Source organism: Cebidichthys violaceus, unplaced genomic scaffold, assembly GCF_023349555.1.
Source record: "Cebidichthys violaceus isolate CVI_PGR_0920_01 unplaced genomic scaffold, fCebVio1.0.p SCAF_4, whole genome shotgun sequence".
NCBI classification, from domain to species: Eukaryota; Metazoa; Chordata; class Actinopteri; order Perciformes; family Stichaeidae; genus Cebidichthys; species Cebidichthys violaceus.
Window position 1 is genome coordinate 7568017 of NW_027176594.1, and position 25749 is coordinate 7593765.

The window sequence follows — 25749 nt, forward strand, 5'->3', positions numbered from 1 at the left end:
GCGCCCTGCCTGTTGCTGGAGGAGAGAGGCTGTGCGCTCACACCCACATTCAACAGGCACTGAAGGATACGTGTGTTTCACCGCGTTTTTATTTGTCGACCTGTTGCTGTATGCTGACACGTGCGGAACTGTTGGAGACATTCACTGTGGTGATCTGGAGATGTGTGTTTTTAAGGGATGGTGAGGTGCTTAAGTTGCGCGCTATGGTTCATATACGCAATCCTCTCTCACCATTCTAGCTTTTGCACATCGGTGAGAAGATCAGACTCGTGAAACGACCGACGCATTCGCTAAAATCGACGTGAAAAAGGAGAAGAGGATGGCAGCTCCACATAATGGATCCAACATAACGGCAAACCACACCAACCAGTTTGTGCAGCCGCCGTGGCGCGTCGCTCTCTGGTCCGTAGCCTACAGTTCCGTGCTGGCGGTGGCAGTGTTTGGAAACCTCATCGTGATATGGATCATTCTTGCCCACAAGCGTATGAGGACGGTGACGAACTACTTTCTCTTAAACTTGGCGTTTTCGGACGCGTCAATGGCCGCGTTTAACACTTTGATAAACTTTATCTACGCTACCCACGGGGAGTGGTACTTCGGGGAAGCGTACTGCAAATTCCACAACTTCTTCCCGGTCACATCCGTGTTTGCAAGCATCTACTCCATGACTGCGATAGCTGTTGACAGGTGGGCATATGAAATGCTGCATGAACCATATATAGCGAATGACCGATAAAGCTAAATAGTCCTCTCTCTCTCTCTCTCTCTCTCTCTCTCTCTCTCTCTCTCTCTCTCTCTCTCTCTCTCTCTGTGTAGATGATCAGTTACATGTGTGGGTAAATGTGATGTGTTTTTTTATCAAGGGAGTAATAGTTTTTTTAGATAAGATAATAATAATATAATCATTTGAGATTCTTCTTATATGCATCTGTATTGCAGAAAAAAGGGGGGCATATATTGTAATGCAGAACATGAACATGAATATTTCAAGCTGGTGTGTAAAAAAAAAGTCCTCAACCGAAACATTTTTGTCTCAAGTGCTTCACACATGATGTTTTGGAGATCTTGTTTCTGATTACTCCACATGAAAATGTAATCATGTGTTTTAAACTCACATCTGTATTGTTTCTAGCTAGAAGACAAACTGCACTCCATTAGGCAATGCTTGTGCAGGTCATTTGATGTTCTACTTTGTGCCCTCGTGCTCATAACAACTTACTTATGGAGTCCCATCGGTTTAATTTATATTTACATTACATTACATTTACATTATATTATATAGGCATTGTCCCAAAACTATTTTATTATCAAATGCTCCCTGCTGATTTAAGTACATTTATTTCAGCTCCCAGTGGAGGGTGATAATTACTTGTTTGTGATTTGCATTCTGGAAAAGCGGTGTCCCAGCGGGACGCCATCTCGTCCACCATGATCCTGTTACACACATTTATTTGTACGTTACACAGCCAATGAATCACAAAGTAAAGCTGTTTTTGCAAGAATCTGCAATGCAGTGAATGGCTTTTTGTGTGCCAACACCCTAGAAAAGATAACCCTTTCCCCCATGTTATTACGCTCTGCCTCTCTTGTTTTCTGTCACATGCATTCATATTATTTATCTCTTTTGCTCTTTCGCACTTCTTTCTTTTTTTGTTCCTCCATCTCTTTCTCTGTCCCTGCCCCTGTTGTTTCCAGTAATGTGGTGATGCAGTCGAGCTATCAGCCGTGCTTTGATACTGATAAGTGGACCGTCATAATGTTTGAATAAAGGGATTAGACTGATGAAGGAAGCGGCCACAAGCCGAACATAATGAAAACTAAATGGGTGGAGAAGTTGCATGCAGGCACAGTGTGTCTACAGCTAGTGCACAGTGTGTGATGTTGTGTGAGAAGTTTTCTCCTTGACACACATAGGGAGCAATGCATTTCCTGAGGCTGTGATCATTTTGGCTCCTCTACAGCAACTTCCACGAGTTTGTATTTTTGGTCTGCAGTGTCTGTGTGATTCTGTCAACGGTGTACTGAGAAAGAGAACATCGGCATGACCTACATGATGTAGATGTAACCTCAGGTCATGCTTTTCGTAACCCCAGTATGTTGCTGTCTCCGCTCTGATGTCTGGAAATGGCATGAGGCCACAGTTCGTGATCATCAGTGAATTCATCCTTCCTGTTGACTCTGTACTGCCAAGTGTGTTTCCTTAGGCACTGGAGCCAAACAAACGCAGATTGGTGTGTGAAAGGTAACTGGCGAAGCCTTGAAGCTTTTTGTGAAGACACAGCTCGTGCCTTTTTCCATTACTCACACCTTTGTAGAATACAGTCTTATCATTGGGTCTTTAACGGTAGTGGTATGTATGTATATGTACACATCAGAATATCAAGTGATATTTCAGTTCACTATACTCGTTCTGATATTGGTTTCATTTGACCAGTTTTTGAGGTATCAATCCGTGAGATTTCTGCATCCACCTCAATTCAACGTAGGTTAATGGAATTTAGCTTCAGCAGCAAAAATAACTTCTTAAAAATTCAACAACAGCAGTGTCTTTCCAGAGACAATGGGCCTCATGCAAGAACCTCTCCTACGGACAGATTTGTTCTTAACTGGCTTGTTCGAGTGATTCAGAACTTGTTGCAGTCACCAATTTTGTCTTAGATACGAACACAATATTTCAAGTGGTACAGACCTATCATAGGAGTCATTTGCATTTAAAACTTTACTTTGTTCAAACTAAACCAAAACTATCTGCATTGAAATATACCATCAGTGGTGTCATCTGAACTGACCATTTAAGTATTTTCTAAGATGCTGTGTAGAAGTGTCTGAAACATTAAATAAACTCATCTCCTCTGAACCAACACTTGACATTTAGCTGTACGCATAATGTAGGGATACTTCATGCTGTAAGTCTCATCCAAGTTAATCTCTACTTGTTAAACACCAGGCAATGATAAAGTGAGTGTTAAGTCGGTGTTGTCACACACCAGTGACGTGGTCTGAAAGCTTTCACGCAGCTTGAGGTAGAGCAGACCCCCATGTTGAACAAAAAAAAAAATTGTAAAATGATTTATTAATTTGCTGCTGTAATGTCTCTGAGATTGTGCCCAGTTGATGCTGACACCTCTGTAAATGTGCTTTGATGTGTGTACTTGGCTACCAAAGAGGAGTGCGTCTGTAATCATGTTATTCAAGTGTGGCTGGCTTTGCATTGTGGTTATCGTTCAGTGGTTACAAGTCTATTATATCAACCACCGTTGGCTCCCAAATAACACACACTGCTGTGGCACATACTTGATTGGACATCTGACAATCTATTCACACAGTGCCAACCACAAAAATCAGCTAGACACAGAATAAATGCCAAGCAATTACTGGTGAATAGACGGGGCACCTTTGCAGTTGGCCCTCAGAGAGTGACAGGACAAGAAGCATTCTTTACCATCTTATGAAGATTGAATTAACGCCTCTAAGCCTGCGTTAATCATGTAGCATCCTGAGTTGGGTTCATGTTCATCTGATAATCTCCTGCCAGTTCTGAGTGCTCCACTGTGTGGTTCAAACTAAATCTCATCACAGTTTTTTGGAATGAATCATCCTTCAATTTCCCTGAAAATCTTCCCTGAAAAGCAAACACCACAGTCTAGGCTAATTGGACTTTTACGGGCTGCCAGGCAGAAAAAACTAGGGAAAAAAACTTGCTTGAATCATCTATCGTTTTAAGGCCAGAAAATTCTATTCAAACCTAATCACATACAACAGTGCTTTCCAGTATATATTTCTGTTGCACCCATTGGTTTGTGGACTGCTCTATTTAAGCCTTGATTTTGACATTTTGGCTGTCGCCATCTTGGTTTTTTGCAACCAGTGAACGGAAGTGACAATATTTGGACTGGGAAGAAGTGACATAGAGATGCTGCATATGGCTCTGGTAGTGATAGCGACCTGTCAATCACAGGGGAGCCACGCCTTAAAGTATAACCTGCTTTATTGTCTATTTTAAAACTTGCGATTGAGACCATGAACTCATATTTACAATGTTTACTGAGATAATAAATTACGTGAGAAGTAGGGTCGTTTTCTCATAGACTTCCATACAATCAGACTTCTTAGTAAGTCATTGAACTTCACAGTGTGCCTGTCCTCATCTGTGTTTGGGTCTTTCTTCAAAAAACCTCAATAGAAACTTTGAACGTAAAAAATGTTATTATCACAAGTATATGTTACTTTTTGATGAGTCAAAAAGTCAGAATTAAAACAAACAATGAATGATGAAATAGCTATTGAAGCTTTAAACACAAGTCTGTCTTTTTAACCTCCTGACCTCTGACCTGTAGGTACATGGCCATCATCCATCCCCTGAAGCCTCGTCTGTCGGCGAAGGCCACCACAGGAGTTATCGTCTGTATCTGGAGTCTGGCCGTGGTTCTGGCCTTCCCTCTCTGCTACTTCTCCACCACCCGAACTCTGCCCCGCAGGACCCTCTGCTACGTGGCCTGGCCCCGCATGGCTGACGACCCCTTCATGTGAGAAATACTTTGTGACCTGCTGTTACTTGTTTTGATACCAGACAGCGTATAGCTCAGTCCTTTCCACTTAACTGTTGCAGGTGCTTTGTCTAAATTCAAATGTGGATCATTTTAACTGGTTTCTCCATACAAGTTAATTATAATATTATCCAGATATAGCTTAGAATGTATACACAGGTGTAACCTTTAAGTCATTCCTTGTGAACTTTCATAGACAAATGTTTGAAACTAATGTTATTAATTTACCGAGCAGCACATTGCCTGTGACGGACCATATCCCTTCACATTCATGTTGACAGTTGCATACACACACAATATTGGCCGTATTGTTACCATTATTTGGAATAGATGAGGACATGAGTTGCTTGTACTATAACAGAAAATTATATTCAACAAGATGAAAGTTTTTTTGTGACCATGTGTGATACAGCCAGTTTCACAACAGAAGTGCAAGAAAAAAAAATATTTTGATTATATATTATTATATATTATTCTACCCATCCTGGGTAGAATATAAAAACTACTGTGTATGAAATGATATTATATAACTATTTTATGAATGTAAACACTGTCCTCATTTGTTTCTTCCTAGGTATCATATCATAGTCACAGTTCTGGTCTACGTGCTGCCCTTAGTGGTGATGGGCATCACTTACACCATTGTGGGGGTGACTCTGTGGGGAGGGGAGATACCAGGAGACTCATCTGATAACTATCATGGACAGCTCAGGGCTAAAAGGAAGGTAAGCATGCTTGAGCGGTGTTAAAGAAGCCCAGTCTTGTACTGTAAGCTACTGAGGTGCCGTTCCCTCTGGAGTGACCTGGTTGACGCGCTCGTTGTATGTCTAGATTACCTTGGATGTGTGTTGCATCGGGTACATCATCACAGATAAGTTTGTTGAATGAGAGTTTGTTTATTTCCTTCACCGTGGAACAACGTAAAGCCAGTCCCGTTCTTTCCACCAACATTAAAAGCACCAGTTGCACAAACACATCACACTGTTACCGTAAAGCGGTCAAAACCCTTTCCCCTTCCAGGGTCAAACACCTGACAAAGACAGTGATTTCAGGACCTATATACCTGAGCCCAGGACATCAGTACAGTGCCGCCCTAACACCCTCTAACAAGCGGAAACGGTGGGCCCTTCCTTCAAGAATTCAGATATTGACCCGGGGCATCCCACTTAGTAACTGTGAACATGATCTTTGAATCAAAGTCAGAGACCCAGGAATAATCTGTAATTTTCTGCCACAGGGCCTTGGGCTCTAGGTAATTGTTATCTCACTTATGTAAATAGGAATAGGAAATGGATCATCTGATCTTTTTTTTGTTAAACTAAAAGGCATTCAAAAAGCATCTCCCTGGGCAGAGCAATTATCCATCTTATTGTTACTGTATACCTTTAGGATTTGGATTTTAGTTTCTGTCTCTGTTCATTTTGTTGCTGTGGCAAACACATTTATTATCTGATGGTGAACTCCCAGACCACCCCCAAATCGAATTAAATGTAATAAATGAATTAACTAAGTGAATCCTGCTGATAAACAACCTGGTACGAATATAACATCACTGGTAGAGATAACAAGGTTATTCGATACAGCAAAATATTGTGTACAATTTAACCCTTTAATATAGAAAATATTAATATTTAACACCTTTAAATGAACCAATATAACTCCCCATACGATTTCTGTTGTGTTGTTCAATCACTGGAACTACTGTTTCTGCTTTGAATATGATTGGAAATTGTGTTTGATATGTATTGCACATGAAGCAGGACTAATAAGATAAAACATAAAAAATATATATTTTTTAACTAAAGCAAGAACACTGGGCTCTTTAAAAAAAATAAATATGAATATTGCATTTGATTCCCACTGGTGAGATTTAATAGAAAACTGCTATTTAAGCTCCACAATTAGTAATGTTGTTTAGATTTGCTAAGTTTGAATAAAAAAGATTCTATAAATCTTACACTTAAAAGTGAGAACAGCATATTGCATTGATCAAGAATAATGACTTTTGTCTTCTGTATGCATCTGCAGCAGGTGAACACGCTGCACTGTGAACATTTCAGGGAGGGAAACCTTAATTCTACAGAACACAACCTTTGTAGTTGTCACTTGTCCTCAATCAACTCTTTGTCCGTGAACACGGACAAGCTCTGAAAACCAACAGTGTCTCGAGGCATTATGACTTCCTCCGCACTTTGGAAGACATCAAGGCCTTTTTGTCCCATGGGCTCATTCAAGACATGCTTTAGCAATAAGATTGTTTACCTCTACAATGAAGTATGACAAAATATGAGAAAACACATGTTGCAGCAGACAACGAGGTCATAAAAGGATGATAAAGGCAAATATATCACTACTGATATCAATGCCTGTGCATCAATGGCACAGGCAGGTTCAGTTAATTCCAGTAGATGTTATGATGGATGTCGATCTTTTCATTGGATAACATTTCTATGTGATTCGGTCACCACATTGTATGATTTCTTCGACACACCAACAGAATCGTTGCCTATGAATGCAGCGTCCAAAGTTCTGTCTTTTCCTAAGAGTCAGTACTGGCTCCACCACCGTGATCATTATTTCGGAGTCTTCCAGCCAGATAATGGGTCTATGGGGAGTCAAGGGAAAAGGAATATTTGTTTCTGGATGTGTTTGTGTGTGTGTGTGTGTGTGTCTGTGTGCACAGAAGAATGCATCCATCTGTTTCACTGGGATATTTCAAACAGCCTTCATTTAGTTGTAATTTCAGTGCCAATTTTAAAATGCAGTTTGCATTTTTTGTGTATGTAAAGTCTGAATTATAACTTGAGCTGAAGCATGTTTTTCTCTCAACCTCCACCCTGTCACCATCACTGGTTTACATGGTACAGTGTATTTTTCTTAGGCATGAATGTCATGCAGGTTGAGAGTTTTTGTGCTTGCAGACTCTGGTCAGAAAAGGTTACAGAAAGGAGAGAACATTGCCCGTGGCAACAGTGTTAAGCATCACTACTAGCTGACTCAAAAGCCATTGTTTTCACTGTACTCTAGACTTCTGGCAAAAATACAAAAAAAATACAATTAGGAAAACATGCCGAAAAAAGAAGAAAAAAGCAATGCATGGAAAACCATTTAGCTGTTTTTAGGTGATGTTTAATTAGCAGTGGCATTCCAAAGCAGTCTGTCATCAAGTGTATATAGTACTTTATACTACTAGTATATAATAGTTTATTTAAGTAAATTTAAAAAGCTGGGTCACTCACAAGGTTTTTTGATCTCAAGATATAATAAAGGTGAACGTAATTAAAAAAAGCATGCATTTGAAAGACTCAACAGCAATGTTTTAAAGGATCTCGATACATTATTCAGAGCATTAATATAGCAGCATACATCTATTAGCTGTAAAGATATATTGAAGTATTGTCCACCTGAGCAGAGGATAAAGTTGCTCTTCTGGTGTGCGTGTTTGTGTGTGTGTGTGTGTGTGGTAATCTTTGCGTCTCTGTGCTCAGTTTACATAGTCGTGGAGTGTATTGAACAGTGATGATTGCATCTTCAAAAGAAGCTGTAACCCACTTAAGGAACTGACAGAGTCATTTGTTTTTTGTGGATGGTATGACAGTGGCAAAGGTCACTACAATGAAATGATTGAATTGAAGTAAAGAAGGAGAAAGTGGTAATTTCATACAAAAACAACCCATGAACAGTGTTATTATTTCTCAAGATTGTCTAGTGTGTCCTCTTTAATGATACATTTCTTGCGCAGCCATCACAGGTCTGTGAGGTAATAGGAAGCAATAAAAAGCTCCATCTTCATTTTTCATCATCTTTATTGCTATACAGATTGACTAGACCAGGGGTAGTCAATTAAAATTCAGCAAGGTCGAGGTAAAGAAAACTTCCTTATGCAAAGGTCCGGAACATTAAAATAATGTCTAACTTGCGCTATGATTTAGTGCCATATATATTGAAGTAGCCTATCAATTGTATTAACGTCTGTATGTAACAGCTGACTGTCAAATCAAGTAAAGAAAGTTCAATTGAATAATATAATTAATAATATTTATTGTCAGATTTAAAACTAGCTAAATTATAAAAAAAGACATCCTCTAATAATAAATAAATATTCTCTCATTTCAAGTAAAACATGGGCTGGATTATACAATACATTACAGAAAGCTTTGAAAAATGTGACTCTTAACGCCACGGTCTCTGAACATATAAGACTTTAAATGCCCGTAGGAAGAATGAATAAGAGTCTGTCCATTCTTGGTTAAAGGCTCTGGTTTCGCTGTCCACATTATTTTATATGCTGCTAAACAGAACAGACTGTTCAAACAAAGTTTCGTTGTATAACATGCAATGACAAATAAAGAAATCTAATCTAATCTAATCTAATTTCACTTTTTGGAGCACACCATGTGAAATAACTTTTCTGACTCACGTACTTCTCTGACTTACGTTCAAAGTTTCTATTGAGGTTTTTTGAAGAAAGACCCAAACACAGATGAGGACAGGCACACTGTGAAGTTCAATGACTTACTAAGAAGTCTGATTGTATGGAAGTCTATGAGAAAACGACCCTACTTCTAACGTAATTTATTACTGACTGGGTCTCTCTCCCCGTCTCTCTCCCGTGTGTATATATCACTGGAGTTGCAACGCTTATCAGAATACACATATTTGATTGGGTGAGTAGCATCACGTGATTTACAACACATGTAATTGATCGGTGTGTTTCCTGGAAAGATGAACAAGTGGCGTAAAGGCTAAAAAAACTGCACAGGTTAAAATAGAAGCGCTCCGTTAAAATGTAATAATTAATAATTATCTATCCGGTTATTGGTCCAGGTCTGGATACATCGCCTCTGGGTCCGGAACCGGACTGCGGTCCGCCTATTTGTGACCCCTGGACTAGACCATTATTTTGAATGAATCCATTCTTCCACAATGATCATGCTGCAGGTTGTGAGTTCTAAACTCATGCCTGGGGCTGCGCGTTTGAAATGTCAGTCTGAAGTGCAGCACTAATGACCTGTCATGAGTCTGCCATGTGGCTCTCTAAGGCAATCTGTGTTCAACTTGCGTTGTAAGCACCATCGATCGTTCATCTTCCTTTCTGTCTGAAGTATGTGTGTGTGTGTGTGTGTGTGTGTGTGTGTGTGTGTGTGTGTGTGTGTGTGTGTATATAAAGCTTGAGATGGATTACCTCTACAAGATAAGATTTTTCCTAAAATGAGGTACAACAATGCAGTATGTGAGTGTCATGCTAACTTGCAGAGATAAACGGACAGTTCTTATCCTGGTGGGACAGGTGTCAATAGATCAGTCTGTCATGAGAGAGACAAGCGTAGGTGTGCACAGCCAAGTGCACAGGCTTGAGCCATAATGATAATCACAATAGAAGCTATTTCTTTAGTGTCATTCACAAAGCCACACTATAACACAAGAGGAGTAGGCTGCTTTCTTTCTGTGGCTACAGTCACATGAACTCCCACACTCTTGCTTCACACCAGTGATTGTCTAAAACAAGAAATTGAATTCCTGTCTTTTTGTCACACTCTGACAAAGGCTCCTTACACTTAGGTGCAAGCCATTCTTGTATAAAAGCATTTTTTAGCTTTTTCAGACCCCCAACTGCTTTCTTCTTCTTTCTTGCTTTCTTGATTTTAATGACTGGCTCTGTCTAATGGGAAAAAAGGCTTAGTGCAGGTCTTGAAAAGTATGTAAGTAGGGCAACATACAGTATGTTTCATATTTGCTTTTGCAAATTAGTTGTATATACAGTTTACATAATTAGGAGGAGAGAGGGTTGCTTCACTGGAAAGGGTATTTCCAGTCCATGAAGTGTTACACTGTTGTGATACACAGAAGTTGTAGACAGGCAGTCAGGGTTAATGGTGAGCGTACCTTAAAAAGCACAGAAAACAAATGAAATACAGATTTTGCAGATTCATTTAGCGTGAACATTTTTGGAAATTGCAAATGTAAACTTTGGTTTTGAAAAACAAATAAAGTACAAAAAACCTTGACAACCCCCTGGATGAAAAAAACCCGTAATCTGGATGGCATTATATCATATTATTGTATTTGCAAATTAGTTATGTATAACAATAACTTTCAGTAGACAGGTTTGCACTTTTTTATTTTACTATTGTGTTTCTGAAGTGAAGACTCACTCTCTTATTTTTTTTTCTTCACCTTTTGTTTTAACTAAATCAGTTTATCTCGTTTAATCACTGTGGCATTCAGGCATTGGCTGATGTTTGTTCTTATCGTATCACATTTTAAATTGTAGAATTTTTTTGGCTTCAACCTAACTAATAAGTAGACATTTAATGGAGTAATGAAGAAAAATGCTGGGGCAAGCACGGTTACAATCTGACTCAATATCCATTGTATGCACTAAAAAGCTCATTAGCATGTGAGTTTCATTATTATTTTTTTTCCAAAGCAAATCAACATCAAAGTAATGTTTCCCTCATCTACTCACATTTGTTTCCCATTGCTCATTTGAATTTATATTTGAAATGCTGTGTTAATGGAGATTTTGAGAGTCTGCATGAAGTATTTACTTCAGCTTCTTCTAAGTTCTTTTCATTATTTTTATGCTATTTGGCTTTGTTATTGTTTACATTTGTAACTACATTAGCAACCTAAAACACTCATTGAAAGCTACCCATATATGACTAATATTTTAACTTTAACTCAAGTAAATACTAATATCTGCAGTCCTAATGGTTTATAAACTCGACTGACATACATTAACTTATTGCACACAAAGTTAGTTTTACATTTAAAGGCCCCTCATATCTATATCACTAGTAAAGTCACAGGATTTTCATTTATTTATTAATTACACCTCTTCTTGTGTACTGATTTCTCCATTTCTCTATTGTTAGCTTTGATACATTTGTGAGGGAGAGACAACATACACCTTAATCATAATATTAGTTAAGTCTGATGATCTCACGTTATGTCCAGTACAGCCCTGCAAACCCTTCAACTTAAGAAGAGTTGTAATTAGCCAAAACAACTAACTAAACTTATCTTAACTGTCTCCAAAATTGTATCTATGTACTGCTAACTTGCAACAGCAAATATTTTTTATTGGAAAGTCTATTGCCTCCACATTGCTCTCAACATGGGTACTGCTGAGCCAGCTGCAGCTAACAGTGTTCACAGTGCGAACAATGGCAACAGTGCTGACAGAGCTAACAGTTTTTACTTTAGGGAGAACTAGAGGGTGGGTGTTACACTTCCACGACAACGCCATCGGTCCTGACAGCGTTATCAGGCGTAACCGCCATATGGAAGCAGTGTGAGCGGCGGCCGTGAGAGCTTGGAATATATTCATCCCCCCACACATTTTGTTTGTGCCCTGCACAGGCCTCTCTTACATCTGCACATATAACAGCCGTGTGACCATAATTCTGCTCCTACTTTAAAGCAGCATTTCTTCAGTTGGCATAGGTGGCACCATAGGGAGCCCAACGCTGGGTCGTGGGTGACACGCATAAAAAGCCAGGGAGGTACAGGGCCATGGATGAAGATAAAGCTGTTGTGGAGTTTGTGGAGTTTGCCCAGTTACCCTGCGAACTGTAGACTTGTGTGTTGGTATCGCATAGACAGACGCTGTTTTGACAAAACCACGCCTTGCGAGTGCCCCCTGTAATGAACGAACAGCTGCTGCGTCCTCCTTATGTTTAACGTGCATGCGTCGTGCTGAGAAAAATAGCGCACTGGGCAGAGTAGGTGAGACTGTTAGAGGGAGAAAACCCTGGGGAGAAATTATTCTCTACCGGAAGGAGTTTGTTAAGACTTTAGGTGTAAATAAATGAGGGATTTGGCTGTAAAGTTTCTGCACTTTCATCCATAGGTCACTCACTCTCTTAGCTGATGTCAGGGCTAGGAGGAGCGCTGTCTTCACAGGAAGACCAACACCTTGTTGCTGGCCGTGGTGCTAAAAACGCATGACACACTGTGTGTCCAAAAATGTATTCATGGTTATATTACATGTTCTGTCCCAGCCTATGACAATAGCAGCAGTAATCCTGCTCCAGGGCTCTTGGGTACAGTCGATTAACATTCTTATCCTTATTATATGAAATTTTTTCTCTCTGTGCGTTTTTTTTCCACTGGTCTTTGTAGTTCAGCAATTATGAAAGTGGTAAAAAGTGATAAGACATCCTCCCTTTGAGGTCTGCTATACTGTATGTAAATTTCAGATATTTGTCCTTCACCCATCTCTTATTCTCTCTGCTCTTTCTGAGCCCATTTGTCTTGGATTTTCAAATTCAATCCAGGAATGAAACCATCAAAGGGTCTTTGCATGTGCATGCATTCACTCAGAAACATACTTGCCCTTGTAGATCTTCCGTATAATAACTGGTCGCAACAGGTTTTCATAGAACTTAATCAAATTATGCATTTCCTTCTGTTCTGCCAATTGTTTTTTAATTGCAGTGTTTGGTCAAAATGATGGCTGATGCAGCATTCATTTAATTATTATGTATGTTATGTAAAGCACATTGTGGTTTCCCTATTCATGCAATCTGCCTTGTCTTGATGTTTGTCTTGCCTTACTAATTAGCAAGAGTTAACATCATTTCTAGAAGACAAACTGTTAGTGCTACGTGGTAATGGGAAAATGTCCTACTACTTACTTTTAGTAATTTACTTCAAAGTCTTTAATCTTTGACTGGCATGTAATCTAGGAAGTAATGGATTGTGGGATTGCAATCAATGTAATCCTCTTTTCCAGCATACCTAGAAAGTAACCTATATGGTAACCTTAAAACCCAGTAGTTCTCAGGAATTATATTACCAAAAAAATGCAGATTGACCACGGGCGATTCTGGTGAGATTACTGAAACAAAACTCAGGTTAGAAGAGGTGGGTTAAAAAGTGACAGAGCAGCATTCTGAGTAAGTTAAAGAAATATTGTGTGCAATAATCCACCTTTTCTTCCCCTCTCTATCTCTCAAACACAAATGCACACAAGCCGTGGTCTTAGTCCTTGTCTCTGACCTCAGTCCAGACAATTGTCTTGTCCGTGGTGAAGATTGGCTTTCATAATGGGTCGGGTGGGTGCGGGTATTAAAAAACCCTGACCCATATTACTAAAAGGCAGACAATTGCTGTATGTTGGATATGTACTTAATTGTAATGGTTCCCTCAGTAGTTAGACTTTATTGTCTTCTTTGTCCTCTGGATTACTTCCCCATCAGGAACATTCAGTTTGAGACAGAGAGTATTACTTAGCTCTCTCTGTTTGATTACGAGGCAAACCAGTCAGTCCGTCCCGGAGGAAGGTAGAAAAAAATAGAAGATCTCAGTGTGAAATACTAAAAAATAAGGTACTTTAGGTACATTTTAATCATAGTTATGCTGATGTGTGAAATGCAAAATCAATTCTTATTACTTACTTGCTACCTTGAGGGCCTTGTATTTCTTAATTAAACTTCAGACAGGTTCAATTCTTGGTTCTAGGTTCAAAAGTTGTGTGAAAATTAGTTAAATCGTGTCCCTCCAAAACAAATCTTTATTAAATTACAAACCGAACAACCTGGCACTTCAGGTTAACCACTGTAAAACAAACATTAAGTCCTGTTTTTAAAACGTCAACCTATAAAGATGCATTGTTGTGTTTTTTATCATCACCTTTTAAAGAGTCTTTTAGAAATCAAGAAGATCCCCTCAAGATGATGACGTACTCCCATCTTCCATTTTAAGACATAATAACCTTTCAGACAACCTGATTTATGTGGGAGATTTAAATGGTCTCTAGTCATTACTCTCCTCCATTCCCTTCTATATTCTACATCCAGGAGGAAGAAGGCAGGGCCGTGTTCAGGAATATGAATAATAGGAGAGAAGCAGGCTTGGACAGTATCAGTCCTGCTGTACTCAACCATTGAGCAGCTCAATTGACTTCACATCTTCAATATCTTCAATACCTCCCTCCGGCAATGTACAATAGCACAGTGCTTCAAGCCCTCAACTATAATCCCTGTGCCAGAATCAACCAGGATATTGTGCCTCAAAGACTTCCGACCAAATGCCCCAACATCTGTGCTCAGGGAGGCGTTGGAGCGCATCAACCCTTCTTATTTGAAATCCATCACCACCCCTCTGATGGATATGAATCAGTTTGCTCACTGCGCCAATAGGTCTGAGGATGCTGTTTACATAGCCCTCCACCACACCCTGCAACAATTGAAGTCACTCAACACCTACAGCCACATCCTATACATTGATTTCTGCTCGGCCTTCAATACAATAATCCTCGTCAATCTCTTCAATAACAGGAGCTTCCTCTGGAGAGGCAACAGAGGGTTGAGGTGAATAGCCTTACATCTCGCCCTCACCGTTCCTAAATATGCACACAACACAATTATAATTGGACTCATAACAAAACTGATACCGTGAGCAGGTAGCCCAAGCAACCACTTCATTCACTGCATTGTTAACAACCTCCAGCTCAACATGTAGCACACTGATTGTTTTTAGGATTTGTCATTTTCCTTGAACTATTCCTTCTTTGAAGCTATTTCTCAAGGTAACCTTGTTTGACAGACGAGCAGTGAAAGCTTGTATTATTGGTGTGTAATCTACAACTAAAATAACCTTCTTAACCTCATAGTAAATGTAATTTGCGAAGGGAACCCCGCATAAGGGTTAAAAAGATCTAAATGTGTTAAGAGAGAAAAACATATAACAGTGATTGAACAGGAATAACCATTTTTGTTGATTGGATTATAGTCCACATGTGAGGATTTATGTCTACCCAGTGCCCTCCTTAGAGCCCCGCCTACTGCCGCGCTTCTCTCCGTAGGCACAGCTGCGCCTCATCTCCTGTGATCATCTCCAGCCAACATAAATACTCCGGTCATTCTCGTCCCAGCTGTCGGTCCGTCCGTTACCCTACCTGGTATTCCACCCCGTAGGTCTGATCGTTTTCGCTCTGTTAAGTTGCGGAGCTAATTCCCCGTTTTGTCCGCAAGTTACCTCCCGTCCAGTGTCGAGCCTCGGGTTTCACCTGGTCGAAAAAGAACTCCAGTTTGTTCCACGGAGATCAACAATTCCTTGGCATTTGCTCATGGGATCCCGTTGGAGGAGTTGGAATGCCCCCTTCGGGCGAACGCTCTGGATGGAAGTCCCTTGACCAATATCACTCACCGGACTCACCCTATTCCCCTGCTCATGTCAGGAAACCATCAACACGAGATCCGTTTATACATCTACCCTATGCCCCAGACACCACTGGTTCTGGGCCATCCCTGGCTCCGGGACCACAACCCATAGATCGACTGGGCAAGAAACAGAATAATCGGTTGGAGCTCTACATGTCTCTCGAAGTGTCTCAAGTCCGCCATTCCCCGGCAGACCTCTCCTCTCTGCACCCCGACTACCGGAACCGATCTCACCTCGGTCCCCATGGAATATGCAGATCTCAGTGAGGCATTCAGCAAGGAACAAGCCCTGTCCTTGCCACCCCACCGACCCTACGATTGCGCCATCAAACTATTCCCCAGCGCCACCCTGCCCTCCAGTCGACTATATAACCTTTCCCGACCGGAACGCAAGGCTATGGAGATCTATATCACTGACTCCCTCGCTGCCGGAATTATCCGCCCATCATCCTCCCGGTGGGAGCAGTGTTCTTCTTCGTGGCCAAGAAGGACAAGAGTCTCTGTCCTTGCATCGACTACCGAGGGCTAAATCAGTACCCACTACCCCTGCTCGGCTCTGCTTTTGAATCTCTATCCGGTGCCAAGATTTTCACCAAGCTAGACCTCTGCAATGCTTACCACTTGGTTCGGATACGAGAGGGGGACGAGTGGAAGACCGCTTTTAACACTCCCCTGGGACATTTCGAGTACCTGGTTATGCCATTTGGACTTACCAATGCACCAGCCGTTTTCCAGGCTTTGGTGAACGACGTGCTCAGGGATTTTCTCAACCGGTTTGTGTTCGTCTACGTTGACGACATTCTGATTTACTCCTCGAACTTACAGGAACATTGCCACCATGTCCGTCAGGTCCTTCAGCGTTTACTGGAGAACCAACTCTTCGTCAAGGCCAAGAAGTGTGAATTTCATGTCCCCTCCGTACAGTTTCTGGGTTTCATTATTGAGGAGGGTCAGATTCGCAAGGACGGCTAAGGTCAAAGCGGTCACCGAGTGGCCGGTCCCCTCTAACCGGAAGAAGATCCAGCAGTTCCTAGGGTTTGCGAACTTCTACCGCCGGTTCATTTGGAACTTCAGCCAGACGGCGTCACCCCTAACCAAACTCACTTCACATCAGCCCCCATCCTAGTCCAGCCAGACGAAAACCGGCAGTTTGTGGTCGAGGTGGATGCCTCCGACACCGGAGTTGGAGCAGTGTCACAACGCTCAATCACTGACTCTAAGCTCCGCCCGTGCGCTTTTTTCTCTCGCCAACTTTTCCCCGGCAGAGCGAAACTATGACGTGGGCAACCGGGAGTTACTGTCCGTCAAGCTGGCTCTGGAGGAGTGGAGGCATTGGTTGGAGGGGTCAGTCCACCCGTTCATCGTGTGGACCGACCACCGTAATCTCGAGTATATCCATTCTGCCCGGTGACTGAACTCCCGCCAAGCTCGTTGGGCTCTGTTTTTTGGTCGTTTCAACTTTACAATCACCTATCGCCCAGGAAGCAAGAACATCAAACCCGATGCCCTCTCTCTTCTGTTTTCCCCAGATGAGGTGGACCGAGCCCTAGACACGATTGTTCCACCTGCCTGTGTCCTAGGAGCTCTCACCTGGGAGATAGAGTCTGCAGTGCGGGAGGCTGAGCAGACCCAGCCGGACCCAGGAGGTGGCCCTCCTGGGCGCCAGTTCGTTCCCCCTTCCGTCCGTTCCCGTGTCCTTCAATGGGCCCATGACTCCCGACTCTCCAGCCATCCTGGCATAAGACGCAATATTAACTGGCTCCGGCGCTCCTTCTGGTGGCCATCTCTGGACAATGACACCCGAGCTTACATCCTAGCCTGTACCACCTGTGCGCGTAACAAGGCCTCACACAGACCCCCTGTCGGACTATTACGACCTCTGCCTGTTCCCCATAGGCCTTGGTCACATATGGCATTGGACTTCGTCACCGGATTTCCCCCCTCCGAGAACAATACGGTCATCCTGACCATCGTGGACCGGTTCTCCAAGGCGGCTCACTTTATTCCCCTTCCTAAGCTCCCGTCTGCCCGCGAGACCGCAGACTTCTTGGTCCAACATGTTTTTAGACTCCACGGCATCTCTGTGGACATTGTTTCTGATAGGGGTCCCCAGTTCTCCTCCCAAGTTTGGAAGGCGTTCTGACGCACCCTCGGTGCCACCGCTAGCCTCTCCTCCGGCTTTCATCCCCAAACCAATGGGCAGAGGCTTAACCAGGAGCTAGAAGCCATGCTCCGATGTGTAACGGCGGCTAATCCGTCCTCCTGGGGTCGTCACCTGGCCTGGATAGAATACGCACACAACAGCCATACCTCCACGGCAACGGGTTTTTCACCTTTTGAGGCTTCCATTGGCTACCAACCTCCTCTTCTATCCAGCCAAGAGGCCGAGATTTCTGTCCCGTCTGTCCAGAGCAACCATCGCCGATGTATGAGTGTCTGGAGAGAGACTCGTGCCGCTCTACTTCGGTCTTCCGAACAGAACAAGCGTCTGGCTGATCGTCGCCGCACACCCGCCCCCACCTATCTCCCTGGCCAACAGGTCTGGCTTTCCACCAAGGACATACCACTACGCACAGAATCCAAGAAACTCTCCCCCAGATACATTGGCCCGTTCCCCATCGTGTCCATTATTAACCCAGTCACGGTCAAGCTCAAGCTCCCGCAATCCATGAGAATTCACCCCGTTTTCCATGTGTCCCTTCTCAAACCCATACATTCCAGTCCTCTGAACCCTCCGGCCAAACCCCCTCCACCCCCCCGACTCATCGAAGGCGGTCCGGTATACACAGTCAACCGCCTCCTGGATGTCCGCCGATGAGGTAGGGGTTACCAATATCTCGTTGATTCGGAGGGGTATGGTCCGGAAGAACGAAGCTGGGTTCCGCGCTCCCGGATTATGGATCCGGAGCTACTTTGCACATACTATCGCCTGCACCCCGATAGGCCTGGCGGTTCGCCGGGAGGCTCCTGTTGAGGGGGGGGTACTGTGAGGATTTATGTCTACCCAGTGCCCTTAGAGCCCCGCCTACTGCCGCACCTCTCTCCGTAGGCACAGCTGTGCCTCATCTCCTGTGATCATCTCCAGCCGACATAAATACTCCGGTCATTCTCGTCCCAGCTGTCGGTCCGTCCGTTACCCTACCTGGTATTCTGCCCAGTAGGTCTGATCGTTTTCTCTCTGTTAAGTTGCAGAACTAATTCCCCGTTTTGTCCGCAAGTTACCTCCCGTCCAGTGTCGAGCCTCGGGTTTCACCTGGTCAAAAAAGAACTCCAGTTCATTCCACGGAGATCAACTGTGATGTCTTGCCAATTCCTGTGTCACACAGTCGATCCTGCCTGCCTGCCAGCAAGCCGCGAACGCGGCATAGCCACTTTCCGGTTGTTGTTCGGCTCTATTTGTGCACCAGTCAGGCTTTCTACTTTCAAGGCTCAGTTCAGTTTAAAACTGTATAACTTACAGCCATACTGTTGCCATCAACAATAGTATATAATATGAACACAAGACATTGTTGGAAATACATGTATAGACTCTGACATTCTCCATATCCGCCATGTTGAAAAATGGGCTGCAGGGAGACATGTCAGAGTTTTTTGTAGCTCACAGTCCTTAAGACAGTCCAATAGTGTTTATATAAAACACTGCATGAGCTCGCCTAAATCTCCTGTGCTTCACAGGATATACTTTCAATATTGTTTATGTAGCTGTGTGAAAAAGAGACGATGTATTTTTTCTTTCTATCATGCTCAAAATCGTAGCCACAATGACTGGATTTTACAGTAAATAACTTGGGGAAGGGTGTCTTTTTGTTTTTGTTTTGACCATTTTAGTTGCCTGTTTATAATGCATAATATTTTAGTTGTCACTTAATTGTAATTTAAAAAATCTTCAAGAAATGAGTGTCTACTTGTTACCTTCTGGGCTGTTTAAACAGCTGATAACACATCCACAGTAACATTTAGTATGTACAGTTCTTTAAGTGCCAAAACAAGAAGTCTTATATGTATTGTGTATTGAGTTCTCTGGGAGTCCAAATATAGACCGTTTAAACAAGACCCAAGAGCACTTAGCAAGTATCAAGTTTTTTTTGTTTTTTTTTTAACATAGCCTATTGAGAACTTAAGACGTCTGTCGCAATGATGGGACAGCATTTTGAAAATTTCTGTACACATAGACTGTCCTGTTACCATAAATGCCTCCTACCAAATGTGTGTGTGTGTGTGTGTGTGTGTGTGTGTGTGTGTGTGTGTGTGTGTGTGTTAATATGTTACTGAAAATAGTTCTTAGCAAAGGCACCTTTTTCTCCTGTTTGTGTAACAGTACAGTGACCAGCAGTAAAACTGCTTTAGGAAACCACTGTGTCCTTTTATAAAAAGGAAAGTATATATTTGCGACCTGTTTTTTCAGATTTACAACTGGAACAAAGGGGCTCAGGGTTATGTGCCACAAACAATGTAAGGAAGTCAGAGTACTGAGAGATGGACTAATGCACTTTTGGTTTTGGGATTTATTATTGACTATGATAAGAATAATGATTAAGGCAGCATGCAGTTAAAGTGGCAACCTCTTATAGTGATCATGTCTGTCCAGGTAAAATTATAAGCAGAATATTATTATAATGTTTTTTGTGTAGTTTTTCTTTACTTCTCATGCAAATTACCATCTAATTTACATTTGTATATTATTACATGACTACAAAATAAGGAAACAGACAGCTTCAATATTCACAGGCTCCCTGACAATTCTTCTGCCTTTTCCCTCACCAAAGTTCTTGGTCGGCTCTTAGCCAGGGCCCCTTACTGATCTGGTGAGCGGCATGAAGGGAAGTGGGGACCCTTCATCTGCATGGGCTGCGACGGTGCAGAGACGGTTGAGGATTGTTAGTTTCACTATTGGGGCATGACATGACCAGGTGTTTTCAATCCACTTGACAAGGATTACTGTAAGCAAATTAACTTGAACATTGAACAATGAACATTGGACTTTTCATTTTCCCCCCTCATTGCTGTAATGTTGTTGAAGGACTCTTTCAACCCTGTCTCCTAAAAATTGCATTCCCTAAGCTGCATTTAAAATTACGTTTCAAGTGAAACATATTTTTTCCCGAGATAGGGTCACAGTTTGAAATACGTGGTTAGCACTGGTTAGCACTGTGCATCAAAACGAAACAAAAAACAAATACGCAACAACATAACTTAGTTAGGTTCGTTAAAAGATCTTGGTTTGGTTTAAAATAAGTACGTTTGTGACATATCTTAAGTTACTTAACTTAACTCTACGTTTAAAGTAACATTAAAATAAGTCAATGTTTACTTTTCGTTTCACATGGAACACAATACGTCAAAAACAGACATAATCCGGGAGAATATACGTTTCCCTCGATTCGTAATTGACAATGCAGTTTCATTGTATGGGAACATCATTTTTAGGAGTCCAGGCTGTTGGGAACAGAGCATTTCACGTGCGACTGAAACATTAACGCACCCATAACAACTACTTTAGTCCTCACATCTTCCAGTTAGTCTTCTCACATCATTTTCAAGCTTGACTTGTATCCTCTTGAGAAAATACAAGCTTAAATTTATCCTCCACCCAAAATACTGATTGACTACTTCACCACTGTTTAACAGCCACCATAGTTTACAGTATGGCTTGTGTTATGTCATAAACTTTTTTGAAACATACGCACAAGGGGTGCCAGGACTTCTGTTTGGATTTCAGGAGGGTCCCTATGATGTCTGTTTTGTCTCTGGTAGCGTGCCTCAGCCTTCCTCTGAAGAGTCACATAGTATTATGGATTAATTTCATTTCATTTGGTAATAAGCTCAAAGGAACTAGAACATACTGTCCTGAAGTCTTGCAGAGCTGTTCCTGCAGTACCAGGTGCTACCAAAATGCTGTAATTTAGAAATGGACTAAAATAAAATGCTCCACATTTTTCCCCCTACACATTCTTCAGTTTCAGAGTTGGTGACTGGTTGGCAGTGGTATTTTTTATTTTCCATGTAATTTCCTCCGGCTTACGCACTGCGACCTTTCACTCTGTCTCTCTCAATGCTTCCAGGAATCCTAAACACAGCCAACAGTGACAGCTTGCGAATGTTTCCTCTCTCTCTCTCTCTCTCTCTCTCTCTCTCTCTCTCTCTCTCTCTCTCTCTCTCTCTCAGGTGGTGAAGATGATGATCATCGTTGTAGTGACTTTTGCCCTCTGCTGGCTGCCCTATCACATCTACTTCATCGTGACGGGTCTCAACAAGCATCTGAGCAAATGGAAGTACATCCAGCAGGTCTACCTGTCAGTGCTGTGGCTGGCAATGAGCTCCACCATGTACAACCCTATCATCTACTGCTGCCTTAATAGCAGGTGGGTTACAACAGGGTGGTTATGACAAAGAAACAAAATGTTGCAACTGAACGTACTTTTACAGGGCTACTAAATGAGACTACACAAGTGGAACTGATTTTGTTAGAACACATCACTGAGTGTTTTTACAATTCATTATATCTTATACTAGAAGATTAAAAAAGTTAGGCATGGATTCATAATTGTACGACAATTTATCAAGTATAGTTGCATGTTTTGTTTTATAGCATTCTTAAATTATAAAAAATTATCTCAAACGATGACATCTTGTACATGGAAGTTGAAATAAGTTTTTTTTTGTAAATTTAATTGTAGTGAATCTAGGACAACACTCTGTCTACTCATAAAATGGATTTGTTTTTTAAAACAAATATTGCTTCTCTCAAGCACCTGAAGCTGTTTTCTGCATTTAGAAAAGGATCTCAAGTAGCCTACTGTCGGTCTACTGTTGAGTAACCTACTCTCAACGTAAATACATAACAATTGACCTCTTTTTCATCACTGCACAAACATTTAGACGTGCATCCCTATCCGTCTATTGAAAGGCTTTATGGACACCTCATTACAATCCCTTCTCAGCTAAAGAGCCAACCTTTGGTACAGAACTGTACACAGTATATGCTGCTTCTGGCCTTATTAAAGGAAAACATAACAAACAAAAAGTACCCATTAGACACTTTTACTTGTATTTTTTTTCAATGTTTTCAATTCTCCCTTTATTTTCCAAACAAACACTGTGTTTTGCAATCCTTCCCCACTCCCTATTCATGTGGCACCAGGTTTCGAGCTGGCTTCAAGCGAGCGTTTCGTTGGTGCCCATTCATCAAGGTATCCAGCTACGACGAGTTGGAACTACGTTCCACGCGTCTGCATCCGACACACCAAAGCAGCATGTACACTCTGTCACGAATGGATACCACCATGGTGTTGGTCTACGACCCCACCGAGGGCGATGGCGGGTCTGGAAGGAAGCAGTCCCTGTCGGCCAGGAAGAGAAGCTACATCACGTCTCGCCACACGGAGATCACTGGCTGCAGCAGTGATGGTGAGAAAACGCAGAATGGAGAGGCTCCAGGCGCTCAACCCGAGGAGTTCTCTTGAAGGGTGTTTTCAGAGACATATGCGTATGATGCAGATGCATAATGCACTGTACATACAAATGGTGCACAGATGTTTGGTTTATTTAGACCTGATTTTGTAATATTTGGAATCAGCTGATACACAGTGTGATCCGAATTTATTTTTATTGAATGTTTGTTAATTTTTCCCTACATAATAGAATTAAAGCTTAGAGTATTAAAGCAGCTGTAGTAAACACCAAGACAAGTATAGCAGTTTAAATATGTTTCACAGCAGAATAGCTCTGCTTTAAGAAAATACAGCATGCATCACAGGTTTTTTCCAGTGGTTTCCCAAACACCGTGTTGTCTCTTTTATTGTTTTGTAAATGATCAGTGGTGAGGAGTGTCTGTGAGGAACCGGAGCCTCTTTCACAAAAGCAGATTGCGAGCAGTATTTACATGCTGTTTCAAGTGGCAGCAAAGGATCACACAAAGGATCGTTGCTTGCAAATTCCAAATACATTTGTGAATACAGTGTTTGTTTTTAATTGGTGAGACGTCTTAAACTCAACGACAGAGGAAATTATCTCGTTAGAAATTGCAGCTTGGTGCAACGGGCCTCTGCTTTGTTAAAGATTCCTACAGCCTCTCGTCACTGAAGTTTAGGGTTTGTTCTCAACCAAGAGCATAGCTGTAGAGTCATGGTAGAAAAAAAATGTGACTGATAGCGACTGGCTGTGGTGGGTGATGCTTTACATTTCATGTTCGGGAGCAGCCTTGACAACATACTAGGTGAAGAATTCTGAACTTGTACAGATTGATCATCAGTTTTGATCATCTAAATGTTCATCAAGGCTTTGCCTTGGAACGATACGTTAAAGTCTTCTTCCTGTCCAATAAAACGCCATTTGCATTAATCAAATACTGCATGTAGCTGTTTCATTACAGTACTTTCAGCTCTGATTGGAATTAGCATTTTCAACACACCCAGTGCACTGCTGTTTAATTAAGGTCTCGGTCCCACAGTTGAAATGATTGATAATTAAATGAATCAGTTCTGCTGGGAGATTCGCTGCTAGGAGTGTGAGACCACCTCACAATAGAGTTGATCTGAAAAAAACACCATGGTGGTTGTAATTACTGTATGTAAGTATGTCTTAGTTTTCATTTCCATCTGTAAGTAATAACTGTGAACTTTGTGATGCAGAGGATGCACTCTGCATCTATTTCCCCCTGAAGCCTTGAATGAGCGTCTGCAGAAAGTTGCCAATGGAATCGCTGTTGATTGAACACCATTTGGCTCTATATGTGGCTTTGAGTTTGGCTCTGAAAGTATTGAAATTGAGCTAGGCTTTCAGTTACGGTTGTAAGGAACATGCTTTCTGTAACTGGCAATAAGCCAGAGGCGAAATCCAGTATTTGAATCACGCTAATAAACAGTCTGCTGGAGAATGAGCAGATTGAAAGCAAACTAACCAACTAGGGCCGTCACTTTGCAACTAAGTGAAGGAAAAAATAAAGGAAGCGGCAGACTGAAGTGCAACCTCTGTTTTACTGTTCTATAATGTTTTTTTTAAAATGCCTTCATACAGTGTGTCATGAGAAAGCAAGACAGTGTTTGCCTTTTGCAGTTGTTGGTGTTTCAGTTTCTTTCAGCATGCTGTTTTTCTGTGTTGAATCTTTATTTAAATCCCTGTTTGTTGCTTTTTCAAGTGTTGAAACTGCACCAAGCAACATGGTAGCTTGTGCCGTGTTGGTTTTATAATATGATGAGTGGAACCATACTGTGACAGGATTATATAAACCATATGTATCCCCTCTGACTCACTGCTAGGAACTAAACGTGATAATAAGTTACGTTTGACTTCTTTCATCATAAGAGTTTTGGTTTGGTGAAAGAAATATTTTAAAAAACAATGTGTGCAGTGTCCTGCTGGTTGCACTTTGTGGTGACAGATACAACAAATGTCAAAAGGTTCTCAGACATTCATTTTGTCACGTATGGAAGAAAATGTAAGCACAAATCTTGTAGATTGACCGGAAATGGCAACCATCGGAACACATTATAGATGTCCTTAATTATTCTTACCAACAGTTCTGAATGTTAGAAGACTTCATGAAAGTATTTACTCAAGAATGTGAAGAAAAACAAGTTGTGCATTTCAGTGTCATGCATTTTTAAGACGTCATCTATAATCCTGATATTGAAGTTGGTTAAATATTTGTATCTGGTGATCAATCTGTTTTCATATTTCTCTGTATTAATGTATGTGCTTTGTATGAATGTACAGTACAATGTGTTCCTCTATCTTTGTCAAGTGGTGACCATATTATTTGTTGTGTCTTTAAAGGATAATTTGTTATCTACCTTTTCGGCCTCATTTCTTTGTTCTTACAACCAATCAATCAATCAATTCTGATGTCATTACTTCACTACATTTAGTCCCTTTTACTTTGCCAGATATACTTTTACTGCTCTTATTAAAAAGCAGGACTCAGGTTGAAATAAACTATTATATTTCCCTTCAAACTAATTATAATATGATGTTTGCTGGCAAATATGAGATGAGGAATTGTAGGAACTTATTGTTATTGCTAATACTAAGTG

General features: G+C 41.5%; 1 protein-coding gene across 1 annotated transcript; it reads left to right on the top strand.

The window, feature by feature from the left end:
- tacr3a (tachykinin receptor 3a) lies at nucleotides 1-25508 on the top strand. Its single transcript, XM_068727571.1, has 5 exons — nucleotides 1-687; nucleotides 4338-4526; nucleotides 5122-5272; nucleotides 21884-22080; nucleotides 22860-25508. The coding sequence occupies exons 1-5, from the start codon at nucleotides 320-322 to the stop codon at nucleotides 23179-23181; spliced, it is 1227 nt and encodes a 408-aa protein (XP_068583672.1). The 5' UTR covers nucleotides 1-319; the 3' UTR covers nucleotides 23182-25508.
- The last annotated feature ends 241 nt before the right edge of the window (nucleotides 25509-25749 follow it).